Here is a 20,532-nt window from a genome sequence, read left to right as displayed (position 1 = left end):
AATTGTAGTAATAAGATGAGCAATAATCACTAACCATCTATTGAGGCATATTGAATTTTAAATAGCTATTTTGGTTCATATAATTGAATTGTCTTTGAACTATCACATAGGTGATGTTATTGTGCTGAGTTTCTGCTTGGCTTAGATGAGAAATGAAGAGGTTATGTGATTCTGCTGTTTGTGGTCTCGGCCTGGTTCCCCTTCTATTTCTGCATGACTTTTTTTATCAGTGTTCTTCCCAATGTCACTTAGATAGTCAATGACTAAGGGAGGCCTGGAAACCAGATTTCTATCCTAGGCTCTTAGTACTTCTACTAAGCCTACCTAATGCTCTCTCTCCTGTGAGAGGATAGACCATACATCTTTCAATTCCTTATAGGTCTTATTTCTCCATCTGTTGATTTTAAGTGTCTTCTTCGAAGCATTCTAAATTCCCTGGTCCCAAATTTGATGGCAGAAATTATAATAAGAGTTAGTGTTCTGCCAAAAGTCTGCACATAACTGAATCATTTTGTTGTTGTTGTTGTTGTTCATCCATGTTATACTTCCTTTTACTTTGTCTTCCCTGGCCAAATGCATTCTGAGTTCTTACCCCTCATTGCTGTAACTGTGACTCTACATCTTTTATATTAAGACCTAGAACTTCAGAGATTGAAAGGTCTTTTTAATTCGAATGCAGATTATTCCAGTCACCCCTCTTAATATACAGGATATGATCTCCAGTAGAATGTATTGGCCTTACAAAGAGGCTTAAAAAAATATGTAGCAAAGGGGAATGGGTTCAGATCCATCAGAATTTATCCCTGGGACTGGATACATGCCCTGCAAAATAAAAAAGAATGGCTCCTTTCAGTGTCTACAGCATAGAATGCCATTCCTTCTTGTTTCCTCCTGGTTTTTTTGTATGAGGACCCAACTCATAGCCCATTTCTTCTGAGAATCTTTCTCTGATTTTGCCTTTATTCCCTGCTACTCTGGGTTGGCAGCTTTAACTATGTGCATTCTTATATCACAGAATTTGTAGGCTACTTTAATTGTCTGGGTTTTTTTCTCTGTCTCTCCATCTGGCAGTGAGTTCCTTGATGGCAAGAGATGATTTATGCATTTTTTCCCTCTGTGTCCCTCAGTGTTAGTACAGGGTGGACAATCTAAAAATATTTGCTTGATGACTGATGTGGAAGAGGAAGCTGAGCCAAACCTTTATAAAACCTTTCTCTAAAGGAGAAACCTTCTAGGGAAACCATAGCAGATATAGAACCCCCTGCTCAAGTTTCCATGCTTTGTTCTACTAAGCTCATTCTTTTTCTCAGTCCTTTCCTACAGAGTACACTTTCCTCTGAACTTCTAGAGACCCTAGAATAGGTACAACAGAGTTTACTGGTCAACTGTACCCACTCGTATTATTCACAGGAGTTATGTGCCTCTTTCTTATTTTTCCTACAACATCAGTATTTCTTTAGGGCATTTTATTTATTTACTTATTTTTTAAAAGATTTTATTTTTTACTCATAAGAGACACACAGAGAGAGGCAGAGGCATAGGCAGAGGGAGAGGGAGAAGTAGGCTCCTTGTGGAGAGCCTGATGTGGGACTCAATCCCAGGACCCTGGGATCACGCACTGAGCCAAAGGCAGATGTTCAACTACTGAGCCACCCAGGTGCCCCGCTTTAGGAAATTTAAAACTCAGTACCTATCACCACGCTGAATCCATAGTATTTAATTTGGAAGGCCTGACATGCTTTTGATGCAGTATTTCCTTTGAATATTCATTATGTGTCCCAGAACTCTACAACTGAGCATATGGGTGGGATTAGTTCTTGCTTGGCTCCCACTGGCCTTTCATGTTCTTTGGTTGTTTGAGATGGTCGGGTTTTGCTAAATGATGGACAGAATTAACATCTCATTTTCATTATTTTTAGGTCCTTGGCCCAGGCGTTGGGATAGTTTCCATAAGCAAAGGTGCAGAGATTGGACTCTCCATGGCTATTCACCTAAAACAGGTCACAGCCACTGTGCTTATTAATGGGCCCAACTTTGTAATTAGAATTCCACAGGTATATCGTGGACAGATAAGTCAGCCCTTGCCTTTCTCCCCACAACTACTATCCATCAATGCCTTAGGGTTAGCAGAGTTCCAGCACTACTTTGAGAAAGCTAGAAATGAAGCCAATGAGAATTTTCTTCTCCCCATTGAAAAGGCCCAGGGACATTTCCTTTTCATTGTGGGAGAAGATGATAAGAATCTCAACAGCAAAGCATATGCCAAGCAAGCCACAGAGCAGTTGAGAAGAAACGGGAAGAACAATTGGACTTTGCTATCTTACCCTGGGGCAGGCCACCTATTAGAGGCTCCCTACTCCCCACTGTGCTGTGCCTCCAAGATCTCCAGTCTCCACCTATTCATCCACTGGGGAGGAGAGGTGACCCCGCATGCCATTGCACAAGAGCACTCTTGGAAGGAGATCAAAAAGTTCCTCAGGAAGCACCTCCTTCCAGTTGTAACCAGTCAACTTTGAGAAGAGAGGATATTCCTTAGAAACAGAGAAGCAAGCAAAAAAAAAAAAAAAAAAAAAAAGAAACAGAGGAGCAATACCGGATTTTCAGGGAACAATGTCTTTGATTTCCTATTGTGGGACGTTATACTAAGAGAAAGCAAGAGGGTGACAGTGGCCATGTCTTGACTTTGGAAAGGGAAAATGGTTTCCACTTAATCTGGTATCACACACACAGAGTTTTATATTTTTAAAGATAAATTTAGGGCTCAACCTGTCCTAAAATATTCTGGTTTATAATTATAGCAATTATCTGGCAGAAAAAAATTACCAGAACGAATGTCAGAATCCCCTGGTTTGTAAAACAGACATGAGGAAAATCAGGTGCTGATATTTATTGTTTTCTTAAAACTCCAATGAAATATGTTTAGATTTCTCATATTTGAAAATATGCTTGTGGTTCCTGGTTACTTCATTGTTGTTGAAAAACTAGAGCTGGGTAAATGAATTTATTATTTTAAGGCAGTATGGAAGATGATATGGAGGTTACATGATTGAGTCGGCCTACAATCAATAATTCAACAAAAGCTAATAAAAGAAAATAAAGTAATATTTGTGTCTAAACATATATTTTGAGAAAGAAACAATCTGAGATTCATAAAACTGCAATTTAGGGAAGAGCAGTGATGATGTGTGTTGTGTACCTTAGCGGCTGGCAAACTATTTCTGTAAAGTTCTACGTAGCAAATATTTTAGGTTTTGTGGGCCATTAACTCTCTGTCACTGTTATGAATTCTGTTATTCAAGCACAAAAGCAGCATAGATAGGCTGTAACGAATGATTGTGGCTGTGTTCAAATTAAACTTTATTTATGGACACTGATATTTGCATTTCATATCATTTTATATGTCACAAAGTAGTAATTTTCTACTTTGAAATGCCATTCTTAGCTTGTGAGCAGCAGAAAAACAAGTGGTAGGCTGGATTTAGCTCACAGGGCATAGTTTGATGACCCTGGGTGTAGAACAATCCCAATTACCTAGTCCAAGGTCGAATTTGACGTATTTTCTCTAAGGGGCAAGTCACAGCCCAAATATTCCTGAGCTACTGAATTGCAATGGGTGGAAGTGGAAGGTGATTGGTAGATAAGTGAAGATGAACCAGAAAAAGGTATTTTGAATGATTTTGTAGGTGTGATAGGGGAGCCAATGAGGAATTAGAGTCATAGAAGTAATATAAGGATACTTCATTGTATCAGCCTACATTCCTTTTCCTTTATCTGCTCTTTAATATTTCTTCTGTTTAGAGTAAGATCATTCTATTCAGAATTAGTGAGGCTATTAGCCTTCCTCCTTTACCCTCAGACAAGTTTTCACATTTCCCAGACCCAGTCAATCAGGATATGTCACTCCTTTGACTATAGTAATCATGTAATTGCAGTGGCTAATACCTCCTACGCTATATGCTATACCATAACTATATATATTAGATACTATATCATTAGTTATATATGCCATATGCTATACAATAGTTATCATAATAGGTTTAATGGGTATAACTATTTTTTTGTTTCCTGTTTTGGGCTTTAGGAAGAATGTCTGTGTTTATGAAATCTGTTTGTGTTTGGTCTGATATATATCCCTTGATTTATATTTCACGGATTTTCAAAGTCAAGAAGGTTTTGAATTTTTTTCATATGTTGTTTTCTGTATCACTACTACAAAGATTGGCAGGAATGAAGATCAAATAACTATTCTTGGCCCAGCTTTTCTAACTTCCTGGAAATGTAACTGGTTTGATCTCCAGGCATTGACCTTTTGTGTGCACCAATAAAGTAGTTGACCACCTGGTCAACTAATGGTGCGTCCTCTTAGCCTGGTCCAGGCCAGCTGGTAAACTCTTTCTCACCTTCTGCATTCGCCCCACTTGGTTTGTATTGTCCTTGCAAGTTCTCTGTCAGTTGTGTCTTCTCTCAGATCCCTGGTAGATGTGTTTACTTCATATCCTCTACTAAAGGGCCAGCTCACACATGGCCATAATGATCCCAGGGCAGACTGCTGGCCTTCAGCTCTCAGCTGCCCTCTATGACCATCACTGTGAGAATGTGGGTGCTTGCTGAACCCTTTTACATGTCAGCAGTGCAAAGGGAGACTTGCATGTGCTATTTAGCTTCTATGCTTCTGCCCGAATACACAATGTCCCATTTCGCTCTGCTTTGCAGAACTCCAAGCAAAAAAGCAGGACAAAAGCTTCTGTGGCTTCCAGTTTCTCATAATCCATTCCAGCCTTGGTCAAGGCTTAGACATTCTTTCTAGGTAGAGTTGCCTTCTTCCAAAGGACAAGCCCCAGGACCTAGCCTTAATGTAATAAAGCCTCTGAGGAAGAATCAAGCAATTACTGAGAACATTACTGCTGTTGGGGAGGCATAAATAAAGATCATCCTTGCCTTACGAGAAACAGGTCAGAGTACAGAGATACAGCGAAACTCATGAAGGTCCTACTTAATGACAGAAATTTTTTGGAGTACCAATCTACGTCAGCCTTCTCATAGCTGAGTAATAGAGGTGCAAAGAAACTTCCACGATGAATTAATACCAGGGCTGGAATTAGAATCCAGGGACTTAGACCTAAATTTTCTCTGATACACTGTGTTGATTTCCCCCCATGGCTTGTTAAACTCTATTCTCTGGAAATTTGAAAAAATTTCGGTCTATACATTAACACATTGTTTTGGTTGTTTTTGGTTTAGGAGAGCTAGAGACACTCCAAGTTCTATATTTACTCTTATTATGGAGAATTTTTTTAGGTTCTTTTTTTTTTAATTTTTATTTATTTATGATAGTCACACAGAGAGAGAGAGAGAGGCAGAGACATAGGCAGAGGGAGAAGCAGGCTCCATGCACCGGGAGCCCGACGTGGGATTCGATCCCGGGTCTCCAGGATCGCGTCCTGGGCCAAAGGCAGGCGCTAAACTGCTGCACCACCCAGGGATCCCCAATTTTTTAGGTTCTAATGATGATTAGGAACACTTTGGGTCTGTCTTTGAGGAGTCAGTTTTCCACTGATTATGTCGCAGCTATGCGGAAGCTCAATGAAATCCGAATACAACTATGACCATCCTGTTAGAATAGTCTTCATTTCATAATCACTGATGTTCACTGCTGTTTTTCTGTCTCCTTTGAATGAAACCAGAATATGTCACCCCAAAATATGCCTCTTTGACAAAAATTGTTAGAAGATAAAAAAACAGCAGATACAATACATGGCAGCAGATACATGGGCCCTCTAACCCTTCGTTTTCCCTCCTGAAAGCAAGAGAAAAAACTCCCAGATGGATGGTATCCTCCCTCCACCAAAAGGAAAGTAAAATTCTTATCATCAAATCAGAAGTTGAGATTGGAGAGAATTCTATACAAATAGACCTTGTTCAAATGATTCTTATCTTCCTTTAGACTGCCCACATAGTTGAGTTACTTTTTCACAATTGCCTCTGTTTTTGTTCAAGCTAGTATAAAAGCAAGTATTTGCTTTTATTTGGGTCTCATTCCTTATGAGGCCTCCTGTGCCACATAAAACTTATATCAAATACTTTGGTATGCTTTTCTCCTCTTAATTTGTCTTACGTTGGTTACATTCTCAGGTCCAGTAAATATACCCTAAGAAGGTGTGCACAGAGAGAGAGGGAGAAACACTGATTTTAAGAAATTGGCTTGTGTGATTGATTGTGGGGGTTCAAATCTTCAGGGCAGCCCAGCAGGCTTTGGGGGCCTGGGAAGAGTGGATGTTGCAGTCGTGAGTGTGAAGGCAGGCTGCAGGTAGATATCCTACCCTAGAGGACCTCAGTCCTTTCTACGTGGTTCATACCTGCTATTGATAACTGCTAAGGCTTCTTCTGTACATAGTCCTCACTGCCCAATGTCCCCACTTCTCATTTGCTAAACACCTTAGGGGCCCATGGACTGCTAGGTTCCCTGATATTTTCTGACCTGAGCAGCAGAGGGGAGAAGAACTGGCTCTCTGCCAACTTAACCTGCTCCTCGCTTTATCTATTACCTGGGTGCTGGAGCATGATGACTTGCCCATGCTTTCTTTCCTGCACTTCTCTTAGAATCTTCGTAAAAATGACACTAATCCCATCCTGAGATCTGATCTTGGAAATTAGTTACTCAGCTGGGAGCCTTGCCATCCTGCCAAGGTACCTCTTATCCACTGTGAGAGCCATGTGCTGAGACACCATTCCCTTTCCTCAGTACTTTTTAATCTGCCCATGACTTCCGAGATCAGCCCTCTTCCCTCAAGGCTTCTATTTCACTTGCAATACATTCATATATCACTCCCATTAAGAAGTTGAAGCACAAGAAAAGTTAAGCAACCTGCCTGAGGCCAGTCACACTAATAGTTAAGGAGTTAGGGTTCCAACCGAGGTCTGGCTGCAGAGACACGTGGTCTCCCAGGTAGGCCTCACTGGCTGGAAAAGATGCAAAAATGAAAAGACATGGTGTCCCCCCTCAAGTAAGTCACAACCCGGAGGCATAGTCTACAATCTGTAAACTTGATCATTTGTACATTTTGACAATGGACGTTGACTGATGAGATTAACAGTGGGGCAGATTTCAGAAGTTCTGGCCCCGGGGAGGCATTTTTCATTGGGAGGGTTCCTGTTATCCCTTGGAAGAGTGGTTCGCAAACCCAGCCATGCCTTAGCAATCCTCGGTTGAACATACAGAACTCAGGACCTTATTTTAGTTAGCATCTCTGGGGAGGGCCCAGGAACCTTTATTTAACAGGCCCTTCTGGGGAGTCTTAAGCCCATACTTCTCTGAGGCTGGGCACTTGGGGCTTACCTTGTAAGACACTATCAAAAAAGGCAGTCGCCTAAGAGACTATTGACTTAGAGGAGGGAATAGAGAAGGGTTTGCGGTAGAGGGGACCAGAACCAGGAATGGAGAGGAGGAGTGGGGCAATGCTTAGAAACCAGAGCCATGTGATGAAACACGAGATCCCATTATGAAACGCTTGGGCTGAGGGGAGGGAGTAGCAGCTGCACCAAGCCTCTGTCCTGATCCCATGACAGCAAAGCCAGCAGTCCCAGGACTGGGGACATAAAAGGAAGGAAGAGCTGACAGTTTTGTGAGGTAACTTCAACTTGGGAGAGTAGGCAAGCAGGAGCCTGGCTGGCTAGGCTGGGGTATTTGAGGGGTTCCAGACGAGCAAGCAGCAGGGAAGCCTCTGAAGCCTCCAGTTGGTGCAACCAGCTGCCCTCCTCCAGACTGCTCCCTGCAGCTGAATTCAGAGTGAGTGTATGTGTGTGTGTGGGGGGGGGGGGGGGAGTCGGGCTATCAGGGCCTGGCCTGGCGGAGGTGTGCTGGGTCTTGTGGTGGGGCCCCTGGGAGGGAGGCCCTTTCATTCAACTGTGTGCCTTCCTCTCTTGGTGGCTAGTGCCACTTCCTGGGGGGACCGTCCTTGGCAACGCAGATCTGTGTCAGATGCACCCACCTACCAAGAGATCCTTTAGAGATGTTTTGAGGACAAAATGCGCACTGCAAAGTGTGGGTCCTACTAATGTGAACTTACCGAGAGAGTGTTTCTAGAAATCTTTCTCTGGGACTTCTAGTGTTGTGGGGGGAGGGGAAGAAAGTCCTTGTGAGGATGAAGGTAAAGCCCCTTAAGGGAATGGAATTTTGTTTCTTGACTAGTAAGTTTAGCCACTGAGGGTGACCTTTTGCTCCCTTTTATTCTTTGTTTCCTGCCCCCTGCTGTGTTAGTGTCCTGCTGGTTCCTGACTACCCTTTCTCCAGTAGGTCAAGGTCTCCCAGTGGTAGAGGCCTGATACCCTTCACCCTGGGAGTCTGCAATTTTGGAAGTGGCTCTACATTATGGCTTTGGGCCCCTAGGAGGTTGCTTCCTTACTGCCGGGGCCCTGTCTGCAAGATCACAAGGCTAATCCTGTGTGAGGCAGCTTGTTTCTTGGCCTCTGACTGCTTTGTGGTTTTGGTTTTGTGGTCACTCTGGGTGTGCAGTGTGTCGCCTTCTGTCACAGAGACGTGAGGAGGCCTGGAGATTCTATTTCCATTGGATTTTTCAAGAATCTCCCATTTTCAGAAGTAGCCTGTAAAAATTCAGTTGGGCTTCTTTCCTCTTCATACTCCTCTGAGAAATTTTATTTTTCCCTTTTTTTTAACCTTTCCATCCATCTCTTACTCTTTCATTTAATTCCTCAAACAGTTATTGAGCGATTGCTATGTGCCAGGCACCTTTCTAGAAACTGAGGAATAGAGTGGTGAGCAACATGTAATTCTTGCCCTTGAGGAAAAATTAACACTCAGAAATAGATAGTGCTGTCCAATAGAATATTCTAGGATGCTGGAAATGTTTGCCTTGTCCAACGTAGTAGTCACTACTTATGTATGGCTATTAAGGAATTAAAACATGGTTACTGTGACTGAGGAATTAAAACTTTATTTGTTTATTTATTTATTTATTTAGATTTTATTTATTTATTCATGAGAGTCAGAGAGAGAGAGACAGAGACACAGGCAGAGGGAGAAGCAGGCTTCACGCAGGAAGCCTGATGTGGGACTCGATCCCAGAGTCCTGGGATTATGCCCTGAGCCAAAGGCAAATGCTCAACCACTGAGCCACCCAAGTGTCCCAAAACTTTATTTATTTTTAATAAATCGAAATTTAGTTAGTTCTATGTGGCTAGAGGCTCCAGCATTGGATAGAGCAAAAAGGAGAGAGATAAAGAAGCAGATTTTTACAACATCATATGCCAAGCGTTATGATGAGATGGTTGGTTGGATTGGAACTAGGTTAACTAGGGGTTAATTGTAAAAGGCTTTGATTGAATCAGACTATAAAGGGGACCAAACACAAAGGGAAGCCCAAGACCAAGATGACAGATTCAGCTGGTAAAGAAATAATGAGCCCCTGTTAGATTCAGACTGTTTATTATTTGCATAGATAGTTATGACAAGAGAAGCCAAAAGTGCCAGCTGTCTGTGTCCTTGTCTTACACCCTGAAATAATGGCGCTGAAAGAAAAGGGGCCCCAGACTTCAACACAGTTGTGAGGTAGGTATCCTGTTGCGGATAGCCAACTCCAGACTGCAGTGAAATGGTCACAGAGTTTGCAGCCCTGCCCCAAATGCACGTGGGGGTGAGAGAGAGAGAGAGTCCCATGCCTCTCTGGAAAAAGGGAGGTGTATGGGAAAACTGTCTTATGGCAGCCTCCCATAAGATAGAGACCATTAAGAGCTACAAACTTCCACTTACGAGATAAAGAAGTCATTGGGGTATAAAGTACAGCATAGGGAATATATAGCCAATAACATTGTAATAACTTTGTATGATGATGCATGGTAACAACCTTTCATGATGATTGTTCTGTAATGTATATTAGTTGTCAAATGTACACCTAAAACTAATATCATATGTCAATTGTATTTCTTTTTTTTTTTTTTTAAGATTTTTTATTTATTTACTCATGAGAGACACAGAGAGAGAGAGGGAGACAGAGACAGAGACACAGGCAGAGGGAGAAGCAGGCTCCATGCAGGGAGCCCGATGTGGGACTCCATCCTGGATCTCCAGGATCATACCCCAGGCTGCAGGCGGCGCTAAACCGCTGCGCCACCGAGGCTGCCCTGTCAATTGTATTTCAATTAAAAAAGAAGATAAGAGAGACAGGTGACAAAACAATCTTGTGAAGCCTCCTCCAAAGATTGCCTATCTTGTCATGTTCCTGAGATCACAAGGCATTCCATCTAGATTTAGGTCCTGGTGGTTCGAGTTTTGCCTGTGGACACACTGGAAACCCTCCAGGGTGCTGTGATGAAACCATTCCCCTGTAAAGGATCTTTTTTTTTTTTTTTAAGATTTTATTTATTTATTCATGAGAGACATGGAGAGAGGTAGAGACATAGGCAGAGGGAGAAGCAGACTCCCTGCAGGAAGCCCGATAAGGGCCTCGATCCCAGGACCCCAGGATCACACCTGAGCCAAAGGCAGACGCTTAACCACTGAGTCACCCAGGTGCCACCCCTGCAAAGGGTCTTAATACTTATGGCCAGAAGCTTTAGACTTCACCCTTCACCCTTTAGCCATTGGAAGTTTAAGAGATTAGACTGGGAGGTCTAATTTTTGTGTTGAGATCTGTCTGACAGCATTGCAGAGATTAGACTGGGAGGTGAAAAAGACTGTAAACAGGGAGGAAGAATTAGGTAAATAGATGAGAGTTTCTGGGAATGAAGCGGAGAACACAATCAAAAATCACTTATTGAATACCTGGTAGTCAACAGCTCCATGTGCAGTGAATGTAACAAAAACAGATCAGACAGGGTCCTGCCCTCCAGAAATTTACAGATTAACAGGAGAGTGAAAACACAGCATAAATGGCTCTAGTATAAGGTTCAGTAACATATTAAATACTCTGAGGCATGTTGGAGAACCCAGAGGATAGGGAGTCGTCTTCAGCTGTGTGTCCCTGTATACAGTTGGTGCCTTATTGCTGGTGATGACAATTCAGCATTGGACAGGATAAGCTTTAAGGCTTCTTGCAACTTATTCTAGAAAATCTGGTACTGAGAGGCAATAAACCTTATTAACTAACAAAGGTATTAATCCCTATCACAATACATGGATTAGTTTGGATCGAATTGAGAATAAGACAAAAGAAATGGAATACAGGCAAAGCAGGAAAGAGTCACAAACTTCAAGCATGGTGAGGGGTAAAGAGAAAGTTTGAGGGCTTTGGATACTGGGGGCAGGGCTGACTTGCAATACACCAACGGAAATAGTATGGTATTAGTATGGTACGAGTCCTTCCCTCCCTGTCCCACCACCATATTTTGATATTTCCATTTTGCCTTATTGTCCTCCCACCTGCAGGAGGTCAGTTGATCCTCAGTACCTCCGGAAAGGATGCCACGACAAAAAGGGGAAAAAAAAAATGTTTTCCTGGCCTTTGAGTTACAAAAAAACTAACGGATGACATGAATTCCAGAGGCCACAAATAGGTGTCTTTGGTCTGGTACCCACCTTGGGGTTTTTGTGTATGTGCTATTTTGTTGTGTTTCCAGGAGAATACAGTTGAATGCCTTAGATTGGGCAGATCTTCTTCAGTTCACTACAGTCTGACTTGCATTCACTCTGACCTTCATGTGCAAACTTACAATACCTGCCCAGCCTCTCCAGCTATCTGAATTTGGACCCCATGGCATGCCTTGCAAAATAGGTTTGGAAGAACGTATGATAACGTAGGAGCAGGACGTCCCTGGCCAAGTCTTTCAGCGCCGTACAAGTCACTGAGACTTACTTGGACTTCAAGGAAAAGCAGAGCGCTCTGAATTCTGTGATTACATCTCTGCCACCTGGAGGAACAAGGACTCAAAAGAGAAATTATGCTGAATCTAGAGAAACAGGAAAACACTGCATTTTGTGCACATGTGGGTTTGTGGACTAAAATTCAATCCTACTAGTCCATTATCCATCCTGCCATACTACGCACCCAGGCTGTATCTGTAACTAAAAGCTTCAGAGTCAGGGAAAGGAAAAGATGAAGCTAAAGACAAGAAAGTAGTGAAAAAGAAACAAGGGTAGGAAAGAGGGCAGGAAGAAAAAAAAATGCACATTCACATTGTTGCTGTCATTTGGGGAAAATAAATAAGATTTATATAGAGGGTCAGATGGCACGGGTTCTTGTTTCACCATTAACACAGGCAAACTTGTGTAAGTCACTTAACTTGATGAGTTCAATCTCCTCACTTATAATGACCATGAGAGGATCTTGAAAAGTGAAAAAGCTTTATTATGGGAACTAATATTACCCAGCGGCTAGCTTTCAGTAATTGCTCAATGTTGTTCGCTGTTAGAGAAAAAAAAAGAGAACCAAGGGGAGACTAGAATTCCAGAAGCCATTTAAAAGAACCAGGCCCCTAACTGGAATTTAAATAAAAACTTAAAAAAAGTAACTAACTGGAATTTAAATAAAAACTTAAAAGAACCAGGCCCTTTACTTGTCAAATCATTGTGGTGTATAACTTCCCTTTCAATTTTCCTGGAGCTATTGCTGCTTTTTAAAATTATTTGTTAAAGATGATTCACATTGGACAGGACAACTTCTACTACCAGCTAGTGTAAATCCCATTGGCTAGTAGCTTCTCTACTAGGTAGAGGTACAATGTGTGAAAGATGCTGACTTTATTTAGCCTATATTCCAAGGAGCAAGGACTAAGGGGTCACTGATCATCTGGTCCCTTCCTTGTCTTTGGTGGGGAAATCTGAGACAGCCTTCACAAGCACACACCGTTGACCTGTCAAGTGTCTTTCTCTCTCCTTCGTTTTATGGTTTCGTTTTTGTGAAATCCATATCATTATTATCATGGAAAAAGTTACCAGGTCCTCAAGGGAAAGGAAAAAGTGAAGTCTCTCCAATATTTAGCTCTAAAAGAAATTTCTTGTGTGAAGGTTTGGCATGGCAAGATTTTCACAAAATCTTGATACAAATTTAGTGATATTTGAAAAGCCTCCTAAAGCCCAGGGATGGCTACTCAGCAGGTGTGTTGATACCATGTGATCTCAACCTGAGGCCACTACTGGTTGGATCAGCTTGGATACCTGATTCAAGACATGTCAGGGATATTTTCTCCTTACCTATTTAGAATGGGGACCCAGAGATCACCAGTCACTCTGACTTGTCAGAAATGCTCCATAATGGTTATTCTTATTCTAGATATACATTTTTGCTATTTAGATCAAAGTATATGCCATAGTTTAGATTAGAGTGACATTTCCTATAAGAAGCAGTCCTCTTGAGAGAACAATATGGAAAATTTTCAATTTTTTTATGAGTATGATGTATGGAAGAAAGGAGGTGGGGGGAGAGAAAAGGAAGGAAAGGAGGAAGGATGTAAGGAAGGAGGAAATACCCCAAATTTTGCTCATTAATGGAACAGAGGACAAAATAGCAGATCCAATGTCTATTATAGTCTCTTTACCACAAACGACATTTTGACATTTATCACTCCATTAGAAAGGTATACAAGCAGAGACAAGATCATGGAGTTTCATTTTCCCTTAAAAATATGGGAACATGGGCAGCCTGGGGGGCTCAGTGGTTTAGCACCTGCCTTTGGTCCAGGGCCTGATTCAGGAGACCCAGGATCGAGTCCCATGTTGGGCTCCCTGCATGGAGCCTACTTCTCCCTCTGCCTGTGTCTCTGCCTCTCTCTCTCTCTGTCTCATGAATAAATAAATAAAATCTTTAAAAAAAATGGGAATATGAAAAAGAGCTGGAGGTTGGTTTTATAATGGAAGGGAGGGATTAGAGACCAAAATAAAAAATAACACAATAGTATATTTATGTTTAGGTAACTCTACCCCAGGTAGGTATGGGGCTTGAAAAGCAGTGCTGATCCTTCCTATAAATGCTTTTTTGTGTATTACCTCCTTAGATCCTAACAAACACCCTGTGAAATAAGTCACATGGGTATTATCTCAACTGAGGAATTAAAGCTCAACTTACTCCAAACCATAAAAACTAAGGTTTACTACAGTGTTATAATTGATAAGACAGGAAGCTGTGGTATAAGCCTTACCCTGAATTTCCAGTTCTACTGTTAATTATTTACAAGGCTTTGAGCATGTCACTTAACCTGTTTCCTCATGTGTAAAATGAGAGTAATGAGTCTTCTTGCACGTCTTCTTTTCCCTCCTCCAAATGTTCTGTGTATTTTGTATGAAGTCTCTAGAAATAGAACTTGGATAGACTTAATGCAAGCCTTGTCTCGGTCTTTCTCCTGGGATTTCAGTCTCCAACTCAAAAGTCTCCTCTCACCCTATAGGGCAGGGAATACCACTCCATCCCTTTCCCAGTTGCCAATGGTCCAGCTGACAGCCACCCCAGCAAGTGCCCTTGCAGATGAACCAGTGCACATTCGAGTGACGGGCCTGCGCCCGTTGCAGATGGTGACCCTAATGGCGTCTCTGAAGGATGAGAAGGGGAATGTGTTCTGGTCCAGAGCCTTCTATAAGGCCAACGAGGTTGGTGAGCTGGACCTAATGCAGACTCCTGCATTTGGAGGTGACTACGTGGGGGTTCACCCAATGGGCCTCTTCTGGTCTCTGAAGCCCAAGAAGGCTTTCCAGAGGCTGCTGAAGAAGGATGTGATGAACAGCCCCTTTTGGATCACTCTGAACCTATATGACTCCGTTTGTTTTGAAGATGTCATCACAGATCAGGTCATGGCCAGCCAGGTGGTACAGCGCTGGTTCTCAGGCCCTGGGTTACAACGGGTGCAGATCCGAGAAGGTCGGGTGCGAGGAGCCCTTTTTCTGCCTCCAGGTGAGACTAATCTTTGGTGATACAGAAAACTTTGTTGATGAGTATAAAAACTGAAACAAAGGGCATCAAATTATTGGAGAACTAGTGTTTCCCACAATAGTTTAGAATCATCATGCCATTGTGTGTGTGTGTGTGTGTGTGTGTGTGTGTAAAGGTGGAATTCATTTTGCTCACCTTGTACTTTCCCTCTTATCCACTTGAGCCTCTTCTCACTCTTTCTGATCCCATTCTCTTTTCTTTTTATTGCTTTCAGGGGAAGGTCCTTTCCCAGGAGTCATTGATTTGTTTGGGGGCAGAGGGGGTCTGGTTGAATTTCGGGCCAGTCTTTTGGCTGCACGTGGCTTTGCGGTGCTTGCATTAGCATATTTTGCCTATGAAGATCTGCCCAGTGACCTGCTGGAGATTGACCTGGAATATTTTGAGGAAGCTGCCAACTTGCTACTAGCTCATCCCAAGGTATTTAAAATACTTTTCATTCTACTTTGCAACATTATAGCAAAACAAAACAAAACAAATCAGAAATGTCTGTTTTGCCTCTTTTACCAATCTGTTTAAACTTGGGCATAGCACATTTTACCCTTAAAATCGGGACAATATCTACCTTGTAGGATGGACATTATCCTTGTAGAGCTTGATGATCAGCTTATTGGCACAAAAGACAATAAATGGTGAATGTATTATGGTTATTTTCTTTCTTTTTTTAAAAAAGATTTTATTCATTTATTCACGAGAGACACACATACACACAGAGGGGCAGAGACACAGGCAGAGGGAAAAGCAGGCTCCATGCAGGGAGCACGACGTGGGACTCGATCCCTGGTCTCCAGGATCACGTTCTGGGCTGAAGGTGGCACTAAACCGCTGAGCCACCCGGGTTGCCCATATTATGGTTATTTTCATTGGAAAAAAAAAAAGCCAAGGCTCCTCACATTTGAAGTCCTTGTGACTTGTCAGTGACTCTTCAATTTTTATCAGCTACTGATCTCATGAATCCTCTAGCTTAATGCGTTTTCAAACTTCAATGAGTTAAGTCACACGAAAGAGTCCTGAGACTAAGAACATGCACAGTTCAGTTTTAGAGCTGGGCCACAGGATCAGAGCAGAATCATCAGCAGAATGGATGTGGCTGCACCATCTGATGAGCTAAACTAGCTCTTCAGTGAGTATCAGATCTAGGGACAGAACTAAACCCAAAGTAAGTGTCCAAGGCTCAAAGCTGGGAAGGGAATCTAGAAAGGAAGGATCATTTTAGAACTCTGTCAAGTATTGTTTGTACCATTGAAAATGTGGGCCATGGCCCAGAGGCCTTGGTATGACCAGAGAGCTGCTTGAATGCAGACTCTCAGACCACACCCTGGTCAGCATCTACATTTTAACAAGATTCCCCAGGTGATCTGGATGCACGTTCAAAGTTTGAGAAGGACTGCTCATAATCCAGCTTTTTTTCCTAGGGATTAAATGTCAGATGAATTATAATCTAGACCTCTTAAAGAGGTCTCAAAGTACTGATGTTTGTGTTAATGACGAAAAAAAGAAACAGGAATAAATATCACAGGGTCAGGTGTCTGGGTTGACATTCTGTGAAACTAAAACATAGTAATTCTAGTTTTCCAGTCTGAAAATGTTTGAATATCAGTTATGTTTTATGGATCAACCTGTCATGGTAAAACAATCATACCAGCTAACATTTGTTAAATTGCTATTTGACTCTATGCTAAATACTCTAAAAGCACTGTTATTGAACACTCACAATTACTTGGTGATGTAAGTACTGTTGACATCCTCATTTTTCAGATGAGAACTCAGATTAAGTCATGTGACAGGGCAGCCGTTTAGCGCCACCTTCAGCCCAGGGTGTGATCCTGGAGATCTGGAATTGAGTCCCACGTTGGGCTCCCTGCATGGAGCCTGCTTCTCCCTCTGCCTGTGTCTCTGCCTCTCTCTCTCTCTCTCTCTGTGTCTCTCATGAATAAATAAAATCTTAAAAAAAAAGAAAAAGTCATGTGACAAAACTACACAGACCTTCTGGCAATGCCTTTGCTCCAAATTGTTGGGTTATCCTGGCTCTGTTATTCATATCATTCTCTGCCCAGAGAGCCTTGACTGTTCTCCAGGAGACATGAGGCCACATCTCCTCTTGGAGCACTATTAGTATCTTCATCTTTGGTGTTACCTTCCTCATCACCATCAAACACATGTGTGGTTTTTCTAAGCATATTTGGCTTAAAAAAATTTTTTTTTTTTTCTAAAGACTAGGTCTTTTTTTTTTTTTTAAGATTTTATTTATTTATCCACAAGAGACACAGAGAAAGAGAGAGGCAGAGACACAGGCAGAGGGAGAAGCAGGCTCCATGCAGGGAGCCCGACGTGGGACTCCATCCCGGGTCTCCAGGATCACACCCTGGGCAGAAGGCGGTGCTAAACCGCTGAGCCACCCGGGCTGCCCTGGGTTTTCTTTTCTTTTTTTTCTTTTCTTTTTTTTCTTTTCTTTTTCTTTTCTTTTCTTTTTTTCTTCTTTTTTTTCTTTTCTTTTCTTTCTTTTTTTTTCTTTTTCTTTTTTAAAGGATTGTCTAGAAGGAATTAAATCTCAGATCAAATGTTTTCAATTTTAAAAAAGTTTTTTTTTTTTTTTCATTTCAAATGTCACTCTTTGACATTATCTGAAGAGGAAGAGCAATTGTCAAAATTCAGTTTAGATTCAGTGTCATCAGAAGAGGTTCAATTCCCATCTCGGCTCCTTGACATTGTTGTAGCCTTAAGCAAGACTTGTAAACTTCCTGAATCTCAGGGTTCTTATCGGTAGGACAAGCGGAGACAATTTATGTGTAAAGCACTTAGCTGAGACAATTTATGTGTAAAGCACTTAGCTGAGGGCTCAGCCTACAGTAAACTGTCAATAAATCCACCTTGTCATCCTTGCCCATCTGGTTTTCCCCCTCTCCTTTCCCTACATCCTCAACCAGTCCCAAAGTGTTTTAGGGTCTATTCCTGGAACTTCTCAATAGGTCACACCTTCTTCATCCTCCCTGCCACTCTTTCAGTTTGCTCCTTCATAACTGCCCCCCTGTGGTAAGTAAGTCCACAGTATAGTATCCTATCTCCAGTGATAGTCTGCTCCCTTGTTCCCCGGTCCATTCCTGTCATGGTAGTTTCCAAATATGGAAGTACACTGCATTTCCTGGGGTGGAGGGGGGATATGCTCTAGTATGAGATTCTTGGGCCCATCAGAGCTATTGGAATAGAAACTAAAAAAAAAAAAAAATGGATCCCAGAAAGCTCTAATTGAAAGAACTTTTTTTTCCAGGTGATCTGATGATACGTGCTGGTCTGTGAGTGTAAACAAAGTAAACATATCAGGTTGCTATGCATTTGCTGCTCTCTGTCCAAAATGCCCTTCCTTTCCCTACTTGTCTTCCAACCTTCTTTCTTCCCTTTGCTCCCTCAGCCTTTCACAGAGTTAAAGACCCCCTCTCTTATGACCTACTACTTTTCCGACTGAACTGGTCACTGGCATTCAATTGTTTATAGAATCCAGGTCTTTCAACTTTATACCCTCAAAGCTTTCACCGTTAGCTCTTGGATTCATGGACATGCAAAACCTCAGTAGCTGTAAAATGCTATTTAAATATGAATAACACTTACATAATATTCTAAACAACCTGGGAAACTCTTTTCCTAACTAGAGAGAAGAATTTGATTCTTAAGTTTCCCTGCTTCTATTCAGGTGATGTTGAATGTTGTTGGTGCATTTAAACTCTTTTTGGTTTTATGGAACTCTGCTTTTGATGAAGAACTTTTATTTTGATTGTTTCACTAGATCCTTATAGCAATCCTGCAGGGTTGGTAATAATATCACCCTGGTAAGACAATAAGGCTTCCAGAAGGCAAATAGGTAATGTCTTCGGTCATAGAAGCTGATAAATCCAAGTGCTAGGACTCTCATCCCATATTTTCTGTTTCTATCACACTAGCTTACTTGGCCTGTAGGGCAGCTGCTTCGAGAATGGCATGTGATGGGTTCCCTATATTTTGTGCTTCAGGTCCAAACGCCAGGAATCGGGGTGATCTCTGTGAGCAAAGGTGCAGAGATTGGGCTGGCCATGGCCTGCTTCCTGAAGCAGGTGGTAGCCACCATCTGGATCAATGGGACCAATGCCATTTTTGAATTTCCACTCAGGTACAAAGATATGGTAATAACACCCATCCCCACGTTTGTAGAGCGCATGCAGTTGGACATCTCAGGGGCTATGCGCCTCCGCCACTACAAGGGGGATCCCTGGGATGAACTGAATCAGCAGAGCGTGCTTCCTATTGAAAAGGCCCTGGGTTCGATCCTCTTCATTGTTGGAGAGAATGATGAATGCATGAATAGCAAGGAGTATGCCGAGCAGGCCTTGCACCAGCTGCGGAGCCATGGGAGAAACAACGGAAGGATGCTGTTATACCCTGGGGCGGGCCATCTCATAGAGCCGCCCTATTCACCCCTGTGTTACGCTTCCCCAAACAAGAACTTTTCTCTGCCTCTGCTTTGGGGAGGAGACCCTGCTGCCCATGCCGCAGCCCAGGAGCACTCCTGGGGAGAGATCCTGAAATTCTTCAGGCAGCACCTTACTCAAACCAGGAGCAAACTCTGAACCAGGGCTAAGGGTGATGATGAGACAAAAAAATGAGAAGGCAGGGGATATGATGGGAAGAGGGAGTTCTCCTGACTTCTGTAGATTTCATAGTTATCCTGGGTCAATTGGAAGGAAATAGGACAAAAAATCAAGGAACAAGGGCACAGGTGCACCAGAAGTATTTCTGACAAATTTGTATGTGATCTGAATGTTTAATAAACTGAATCTTCGTTTATATGCACCAGGGTACATTGCTATCTCAATATTGCAATACTCTTGTAAACTGAATAATCTTGTTTCCCAAGTAGGAATACCTTGGATCCAGGTATTGTCAATCTACATGAATTTCCAAGTTACTTGTGGAAAAACATTTTCTGTTTAAAATTGAATTTCTGACATTTGAAATGAAAAGTTCTAATGCCACCATCAAATGTAATGCTTGTTATAGATTTCCAAAGCATACTTTATTTTTGTATAAAGCTCAGGATAGTGATGTTTTGTATAAAGATCAGGATAGTGATGTTTCTTTTTACTCCTAAAATATATTTCTTTTTAAAATTTAATCAGGAATGGGATTGAATTTAATCACATGCCTTTGTAGCACTTATTGAAATTAGTTAATGAAATTAGTTAATATTTTTAAAACAATTACAGCAGTTAAGGTATGTAGCAATTACTCTATCAGAATTGGCTGCAATTATTTCCATAATGCTTTCCTCCTTCAGTCTATTAGTGTGGTGAATTACATTCATTAATGGACTTATGTTGCTTTTGCACCTAATTTTACCAGATTATTTTCTCATATTGACTAATTTGGGTTTGTAAAAATTTTTGGAGTCAATATGGTCATTCCTATTTTCTCAGCATTTTGCCCATATATTCTAGAACACATTTTTTGCTAATAATTTTGCACATATCCCCTTTTATCTGCATGTTTTCCCTTTTTCCTCTCAGTCTGACTTGACAAATATTTTTCTATTTTATTAATATTTTCCAAGAACAGTTTTGATTTGTTTTTTGGTCTTTTCCTCCTGATTCCTTGATTTCTGTTGTTTTAAAATAAATTCATTCCTTCTGCTATA

General features: G+C 41.7%; 2 protein-coding genes across 7 annotated transcripts in view; both read left to right on the top strand.

The window, feature by feature from the left end:
• LOC144322551 (bile acid-CoA:amino acid N-acyltransferase-like) overlaps window positions 1-2,544 on the top strand; it is a 13,287-nt gene extending 10,743 nt beyond the window's left edge. For all 3 annotated transcript variants that reach the window (XM_077912726.1, XM_077912725.1, XM_077912724.1), the window contains one exon: window positions 1,920-2,544. In XM_077912726.1, coding sequence (XP_077768852.1) covers window positions 1,920-2,516 — 597 coding nt within the window. In that variant the 3' untranslated portion in view covers window positions 2,517-2,544. The remainder of the gene's footprint in view (window positions 1-1,919) is intronic.
• Window positions 1,921-20,532, top strand: BAAT (bile acid-CoA:amino acid N-acyltransferase). 4 transcript variants are annotated; one of them, XM_077912730.1, is made up of 4 exons: window positions 1,921-2,000; window positions 14,335-14,834; window positions 15,088-15,290; window positions 18,875-20,532. In XM_077912730.1, the coding sequence occupies exons 2-4, from the start codon at window positions 14,372-14,374 to the stop codon at window positions 19,466-19,468; spliced, it is 1,260 nt and encodes a 419-aa protein (XP_077768856.1). In that variant the 5' UTR covers window positions 1,921-2,000; window positions 14,335-14,371; the 3' UTR covers window positions 19,469-20,532. The 4 variants fall into 4 exon arrangements, with proteins under 4 accessions (XP_077768856.1, XP_077768854.1, XP_077768853.1 ...); XM_077912728.1 differs by lacking the exon at window positions 1,921-2,000 and adding an exon at window positions 7,459-7,627; XM_077912727.1 differs by lacking the exon at window positions 1,921-2,000 and adding an exon at window positions 7,460-7,786.

Source organism: Canis aureus, chromosome 10 (genome assembly GCF_053574225.1).
Source record: "Canis aureus isolate CA01 chromosome 10, VMU_Caureus_v.1.0, whole genome shotgun sequence".
In the NCBI taxonomy this organism is placed as follows: domain Eukaryota; kingdom Metazoa; phylum Chordata; class Mammalia; order Carnivora; family Canidae; genus Canis; species Canis aureus.
The sequence above is the reverse complement of the archived record's forward strand: the minus strand, read 5'-3'. Positions and strand labels throughout refer to the sequence as shown.

Coding starts and splice junctions, on each gene's coding strand:
- BAAT (XM_077912730.1), top strand. CDS start 14,372: ATGGTCCAGCTGACAGCCACCCCAGCAAGTGCCCTTGCAGATGAACCA. Junction 14,835..15,087: donor AGCCCTTTTTCTGCCTCCAG/GTGAGACTAATC, acceptor TATTGCTTTCAG/GGGAAGGTCCTTTCCCAGGA. Junction 15,291..18,874: donor TGCTACTAGCTCATCCCAAG/GTATTTAAAATA, acceptor TTTGTGCTTCAG/GTCCAAACGCCAGGAATCGG.